Source organism: Scophthalmus maximus, chromosome 14, assembly GCF_022379125.1.
Source record: "Scophthalmus maximus strain ysfricsl-2021 chromosome 14, ASM2237912v1, whole genome shotgun sequence".
NCBI lineage: Eukaryota > Metazoa > Chordata > Actinopteri > Pleuronectiformes > Scophthalmidae > Scophthalmus > Scophthalmus maximus.
In genome coordinates this window covers 3982501-3990000 of record NC_061528.1, presented here as the reverse complement: position 1 = coordinate 3990000, position 7500 = coordinate 3982501, and the positions used below count along the sequence as shown (strand labels likewise).

At 42.7% G+C, this 7500-nt stretch overlaps 2 protein-coding genes across 3 annotated transcripts in view; one reads left to right on the top strand and one right to left on the bottom strand.

Annotated features, from left to right (window-relative positions):
* pdcl3 (phosducin-like 3) overlaps positions 1-286 on the top strand; it is a 3466-nt gene extending 3180 nt beyond the window's left edge. The window contains exon 6 of the mRNA XM_035604615.2: positions 1-286. This exon is cut by the window's left edge and continues 302 nt beyond it. The gene's annotated coding sequence lies outside the window, so the exon portion shown is untranslated.
* A 473-nt stretch (positions 287-759) lies between these two features.
* Positions 760-4622, bottom strand: nms (neuromedin S). 2 transcript variants are annotated; one of them, XM_035604965.2, is made up of 7 exons: positions 3967-4622; positions 2936-2982; positions 2148-2219; positions 1702-1728; positions 1529-1582; positions 1278-1346; positions 760-1035 (listed from the first exon to the last, which is right to left on the bottom strand). In XM_035604965.2, exons 1-7 carry the CDS (start codon positions 4037-4039, stop codon positions 1027-1029), a joined length of 351 nt encoding a protein of 116 aa, XP_035460858.1. In that variant the 5' UTR covers positions 4040-4622; the 3' UTR covers positions 760-1026. The 2 variants fall into 2 exon arrangements, with proteins under 2 accessions (XP_035460858.1, XP_035460859.1); XM_035604966.2 differs by having other exon boundaries at positions 760-1032.
* Positions 4623-7500: the final 2878 nt, after the last annotated feature.

The following is a 7500-nucleotide window of genomic DNA, read 5'->3' as shown; positions in this document are numbered from 1 at the left end:
TAATTTTCAATCATGTCGGTGGCGCCATCATGCAGGGATCAATCCTGCTCCAGGGAACTTGGACAGGACAAAATCAAACCTTCAGTACGACCTTGTTGTTGTTGCCTTTTTTGTCATTTTAATAACGTCCAACTACATCTTCAATCTTTTACAAAAGCATCAAAGACAAATTTCAACTTTTTTTTATTATTATTACTATTATGCCTCATGATAATTTTGTCACAAAATGTAAATGTACATTTCAACCTGTAGAATTAAATGTGAGTTCACCTCTTTGCCACAATAATCGTCACCAGTTATTATTTTGGGGGAGATCTGATCCATAAAGGACTTAGTTTGAGTGTTTTGTTTAGAGCTGCAACAGTTAATCGATTAGTAATCGACTACTAAATGAATCGCCAACTATTTTGATTATCGATGAATTGGTTCAAGTAGTTATTAAAAAAAAAAAGGTCAAAATTCTCTGATTTCAGCTTCTTGAATGTGAATATTTTCTGGTTTCTTTGCTCCTCTGTGAAAGTAAACTAAATATCCTTGGTGTGTGTACAAAACAAAAAAATCTCGGGGTTTGGGAAACACAAATTACACTTTATGGACCACACAACTAATCGATTAATCAAGAAAATAACTGACAGATGAATCGATTTATGAAGGTAATCGTTCGTTGCAGCCCTAGTTTTGCTAATATTCTTGTGACACTTTTTCCCTGTGCAACATGCCACATTTGGAAGCAGGAAAAAAAAAACACATGGCAGCCACTACAGCACAATTCCATATATATATTTTTTCCATCTATACAATCATTTATTTTCTGTTTTACAAAAAAAGGTCACGTTTCTGTCCGAGGAGACGCGTCGGAGACGCTGTGCGTCGCTCCATCGGTTTGTTTATGAAGGTGGCGTCCGGAGGAGAAGCCGCCTGCCGCCAACGCCGCCGCTGCTGCTCTTCCTCTTCTTCTGTCAGATCTGGTTGTCCTCGTTTGGTTCTCAGGTTAGTCGAACACTCCCCCCTCAAATCTGGCAGCCCTCAAATCTTCTTTTCCATTATCAGAGACGGAGAGAGAGAGAGAGAGAGAGAGAGAGATAAGTCGGTGTCAGCAGGATGTAATTTGACGTGATTCGTGCGTCACTGCTTCTACTGACGCGCCTGTTTCTTCCTACAGTAGTGTTCACACGTCCCCTGTTTCAAAAACTGACATGGCGTCTCTCTTGATCTTCTGCAAACACACTGCCGACAGTTACAGATGTAAACAGCACGTTTGCATATTGTTCTCTCACCAAAAGTAGCACTTTCCTCCTCTGGGAAAGTTTGGGCGAAAGCCGCATCAGAGGGTGAACTGAGTGAGACTGGAGGAGGAAGGAGGAGAGCCTGTTAATGATGACGTTGTTATGAGGCCGTGTTCATATTAACATGGACAAACTGTGTAAGTCGAGTGAAGAAGTGAGTCTATATCAAGTTCTTTGAGGTTATGTTGTCATTGGCGATGAAGCGTAGAGATGACAGTGGCGTGTTCGAGTCCTCCGCTCACCTCTTGCTGTACGGTTCCGAGGGAGTTACGTGCTTTGGAGTAATGAAACAGGAACTGGGTGAAAAAGAAAGAAGAGGAGAACGTCGGTGAGCCGCTGCTGAACAAACATCAGAAATCAGAAATCGGTCAAATGGAAAAAGGAAAAAAAAAACGACTTTTGAGGGAAAACTTACTCTTTTGAAAACATTCTGAACTTGTTCCTGTGGGGAAACAATTTCAAATTAATAACAGTAGGAACATACGAACATCACATGTTCTTTGGCCACTGATGGTTGGTTTACAGCACAGTCCTCTTATACACTCACACGACTGTACTTTTACTGCACAACTGTTATTTATGAATCTACTTTCTTGTCACATAGAGGAGAGAATATATTGAAGGAGCAACAACAACAACAGAACGTAATGTCTAATTTTAATGGAATACAATGACTGACGAAGCTCGATACTAATATCAGTTAAATAAACGTCTGAGACTGCAGTTGATAGTTTTGTTGTGCGTTTTTCCTTTGCAGACCTTTTACACAACAAAAAAAACAATCTAACACACTAGAGGAAATGGAAACACTGACAAAAGCATAAACTGCCTCCTTTAATGAGGTCTTTGTTTTGCACGCACCTCATCCTGGTCTCTCAGCAGAACGTCACTCAGATCGTCGTCATCATCTTCATCGCTCCGGATGGCGCGCACCTGCGAGTGCACAACATTATTCACCATCAACGCACTGTGGATACACAACACGGCTGAATATCTCAGTCTCAACGCTGAACTCTGCGCGTTACAGACAGAACAACAGGAAGAACAAAAAATCTTCCTAATGAAGACGTAAAAGTGAGTGGGGGTTTATCGAACCGTACGGTCAGTCCCAATCTTCAGTCCCACTTCTCCATCTTAATCAACATCTTGATTTCTGTTAGGTCTTATCAGCCTTTATTTCACTTTGGTCCTCGCTGACCATTCGTTTTCGTCGTTCATTCTCTGAGATGTGTGATTCAGCATCACCACATTATCTCGAAGAGCTCCTGACCCACAAGTTTCCTGCCATGACCTCACCCATCGTCTCATGATCTACATGACCTCATTCATGGCATATTAATACATCAATAATTTTCCTAGTCGTAGGTCACGAATCTTGCTTTTGCTGTTTGATAGAAATCCCCTGCCACGTATTTTCATCAAGTCCGTTTATTCTTCCTTTCCTGTCTGGTCCTCACTTCCCCCCTGTACCACAGACCGCCTCACCCCGTTTCAATCATGATGACACCTATAGACTTCTATATGTTGATGCCAACGCGCCTCCTCTGTCTGAAACACCCTCATGCTTCTCATTCCTTTGCTCCCAGTGATGATATATAGGAATGCTCAAAGTGTGGCTGAGTTCAAAATGCAGAGATCCCTCCGGTTACCTTTCTGAAGGCGATGCCGTCTTCCCACTGATCGTACGGACTGCCATCTGGACAGAGAGCACACGTGAGACCCTGAGAATATTTTCAGTCATATCTGGGAGGATTGTTTATGTACGAACGCGGCGTCCCAACTGTTTAACACGACAATAAAATAATAGATGTATTGTACAATAACACTAAAATTAGAGTGTGTTTATGGTCCACAACAGTGACAGCATTCTGCCACGTAATCTGATGATGAGAAAATACATTTGACACTGAAATCGCTATTTAAATATGACATTTTACTCCTGCAGACTCGAGGGGTCACTGTAAAGTCAATAATTACGAATAATTAATACGTTTCTTGCTTTATCATTTGCATTACTTGAAACTGTAGCATCCTGTGTGGCACGGTTTATTTGAGTATAGCATCTTTCTTTACAGTGATCGATCGAGTCTGCGGCTGTTGATCATCTGCTGATGAATCGATTTCCTTCTCATTTCCAGTACAGACTGGAGCTTCGGTCTGTCTGATGAATCACAGAGCTAAAAACGTGGCATCAATCAACTATTCAAAAGCAATTCAACTAATAACCACATTAGCATAAGACATTTCAAACCACTTGAAAGTTGATTCCATCCAGAGAATCTAAGAATAATCATAAAGAAAATACTTTATCACTGTAATTGAATGATATCATACTATATTTATCTGCTACCGTCATTATTATTGCTGCAACTAACGACTCTTTTCATAATCGATTAATCTGTTGATTATTTTCTTGATTTATCGATTAGTTGTTTGGTCCATATAATGTCATATGATAGTTTAAAAAAAATGTTGATCAGGTTTCCCAAAACTCCAAGATGATTTTGTTTTGTCCACACAGCAAAGATATTTAGTGTAGTGTCATAGAGGAGCAAAGAAACCAGAAAATATTCACATTTTAGAAGCTGAAATCAGAGAATCTTGTCTGTTTACTACATAAAAACGACTTAATAACAAACAACAACAAAACTGTAAATCGAATTTTAACACGATCACCCACCTGTTGTGCTCCAACATCCGAGGAACCAGAATAAGCATAAAAGAAAAAGTTGTCGCGCTCTTGGCACAGACATGTCTCCGTGCGTCCGCACTTCTCTTCTCCTCTGTGTTTCTGCGCGCTCGCTTGGAGACGTTCTGAGGTCTGGTACTGCGCGCTCGTTTGGTTTGGAGACGTTCTGCGCGCTCGTTTGGTTTGGAGACGTTCTGAGGTCTGGTACTGCGCGCTCGTTTGGTTTGGAGACGTTCTGCGCGCTCGCTTGGAGACGTTCTGAGGTCTGGTATAGTGCGCACTCGGCTCGGTTCGGCTCGGCTCGTCTCGATCCCTGACGGCTGTGTGTGGTCTGAACACCGCGCGTTTAAAAAGCAGCACAACTGCACACATGCATCTTCTCCTTTACGCGCAGGCGACCAATCACACCGACTCCAACGCACCCTCCGCCCCCATTAGTAACACGCACACACACTCACACAGACACACACTCACACACACACACACACACACACACCGTTTTCTGGGAATACCACTGCACTGGGAATACTGGGCTGCAGCCATATGGGCAGTGTGCTGACGTCAGGTTTTCATTTTTATAGGGGATGATACATGGATATATGACTGTGCTTTTCAGGGAAATGGAAGTTAACCCTGATGGAAGAGCAGCTGCTGGACTCAATTAAAAAATTAGTATAAATCAGTGACACCCACTTTCTTGTGGGATTCAGGTGAGAGGAAGAGATTCATTTTATGTTTTGCTGCGTGTCCTGACGTGTGCATCGACTTTAACTATCCCCTGGAAACACTTCTGTTTCCTTGCGTTCTATTTGCAGTGCTTTTTTCCCTCAATGTGTTGCATGTTTTCTGAAGGCTGCACATATGTTGTCAATTTGATGAAGATCTTTTCTTAAATTGCTTGTGTTTTGTCTTTTTGCCCCAGTCTTTGCCACTCTTCTGGCGGCTTCTGGTGGTAAAGTGTCAAACCGCAACCAACTGAGCAGCCGACAGGGGACACTTTATGGTGGCGCGCCGCCGATTCCATTTCCGGCAGCATCTGAAAATTCGACGTATTCTGGAACCGTTTTGTGCGACAAAGTATTCAACACGACGTAGCAAACATGGAGACTCACACGGAGGTCGGGTCCACATCATGTTACTATGTTTAACTCATTCAGAGTTGACGAAAACACATCGGTGAATATACATGTATGAACACATAGTTATGGACAATATGTTCAATTTCTGTGAATAAGTTCTTCTAAATTACGCACTGTAGCTTTAGGTTTCAGTGCTGTGAGCTCTCAGGGCCACCGTACATAACCCCTCCTAACACCTGTACACCTGCTTATTCGTGCAATCACCCACCAGGCTTCCGGAGACCAAACCAAACTTTGAGGTGGAACGGGCTGAAACAGCAAAAAAAAAGGGAACACGACCGGTTCCACGCTCCCGTCGGCCGAGATCCAAACACCAAGCGCTGCTGTACGTGAGTCGGGGAGTTGATCCAAAAGAGGTGGACTGATGTTTTATTCAAGCGATCAGGTCACAGATGCTCTGATGTGGACACTGTTTGTTCCTGTGTTCGGGGATTAGCTGCTGCGATCAGGTGGACTGGAGGCAGAGCTGCATTTAGACTCCACCGCTCACGAGGAACGACATCTCACCGACACCTGGTTTTACACCAAAATCTGACCTTTGCAGGAAGGAGTACAGCAAACTCATTATAATAGTAATGAACATAAGCTGCAAGTGTATTACTACAATAAGAATAAAAAAACATCGTATATTGTAAAAAACATTTTTAAATGACCTGTACGTCGAATAGGTCGACGGTTGTTTTGGCCTTAAAATGTCAAAATGAAATAAATATCAAATACATTTTGACCTGATCATTAACAATTAATCAAATTGATTATGTGAAATGTGAAAAGAGTCACTGCTTGCACTTGTGGATGAAGAAATACCTCGAGTGCTGAGAAAGGCGCCCATAAATTAAAAATGAATTATTATTATTATTATTATTAAATAATAAGTTATTTTTTAAATATGAAAAAAATATGACCTTTCATTGAAGCTCATTTAGATGTGGATGTTTTGTTTCTTTTTCAAGAGTCAACTTATCTCGTCTGTTTACACCAACGGTTTTGTTTCGTTTTGCATGACTGTGAATAACAAGTTTTACATTCAAATCAACCGTTTGTGTGTGTGTGTGTGTGTGTGTGTGTGTGTGTGTGTGTGTGTGTGTAAACTATAAAGAGCTATTCAACAGGCTGATTGAGCACAAGCGTCCCTGTCATGTGGCAGAGATTTTTTTTCTTCAAAAACATTATTGACTGTTGAATCTTGCAGCGTTTTCTGAAGCTCTGGTAATCACGGGCCATCTCGTGTGATTGGCCTGCATGAAGAAAAAAAACAAGGATATGGGGACAACTGAGCATCTGAAGAGCCTCTCATTCACTTCCTCGTTCTGAAAGATGGACGAGGCGTTTTCACGACCAGAGAGTGAGTCGCTCGGTGTGGAATATGAAGCATGATGTGGACCTGGCTGACAAAACAAAGCCTTTGTTGTTCTCTGACATTCCCGCGTCAGTTTTATACAGTATGTGGATATTTATCATTTAAAACTTCCCTTTATTTCATATTTTCAAACGCAATCCTGCATTTCTATTTGCATTTGTTGCACAAATCAAGACGGGAGATAAGTTATTTCCACTGCCAATTTTTTCTGAGTCGCAAACCGGTTGGAAATCCTTTGTGGAAGTGCAGTAGACAGAACACTGTCTGGAAATTAGCCTTTTATTATAACCTCAGTGAATGTTGTTAAACGACATCCGGGCAGGTGACGTGGCTGGAAGACGATGTGGATTCGTCTGTTGGCCGGTCCACTTCAGTCCAAAAGGAAAAAGCGTAACAATTATTGGAAGGATTGTTGTGATGTTTGTTCGTCAGATGATGTACTTGTTAGATGTCCACCCGTCCGGAGACCGAGACGTTGCGAATGTCGCGTTCAAGAGCACAAAATAACAAACGAGGTAAAACGAGAGATAGGGGAACAGGGAGAGAACATCAAGATGAAAACCGATAAACGACAAAGTCAAGACGCAACGAACACAAAAGGTAACGACAAAAGTCCACAAACAAAAACCAGAACGGTCTTTCAAAGAGTTCCAGAGGAGTTCGCGGGGGCGTTTTAATATTCACACGGTGACAAAGATGGTGAACGTTGTGAACAACGGACCTGCCGAGCGCCAACGTGATCACGTCGGTGGGCGCGAGCACGGTTACCTCACACTTGTGGCCTGGTCGGCAGTTTCCTATCCTCCAGATAAACGGATGATCTGCGGCGTGGATGGGAAAGATAATGCACGCAGGAAAAAAAAACAGGCTCGAGCCGAGCTGCGTCTGCAGCGGCCGCGAGCTGCGATCGGGCCGCCGTCGCGTGGCTAATTGGACGTGACGCGGCCATGTGTCGTCCAACGGCCCTGATGTGATTTTGCACGGGGAGGTGGAAAACAAAGTGGGCCATTCGATGAGAGGCGCCGA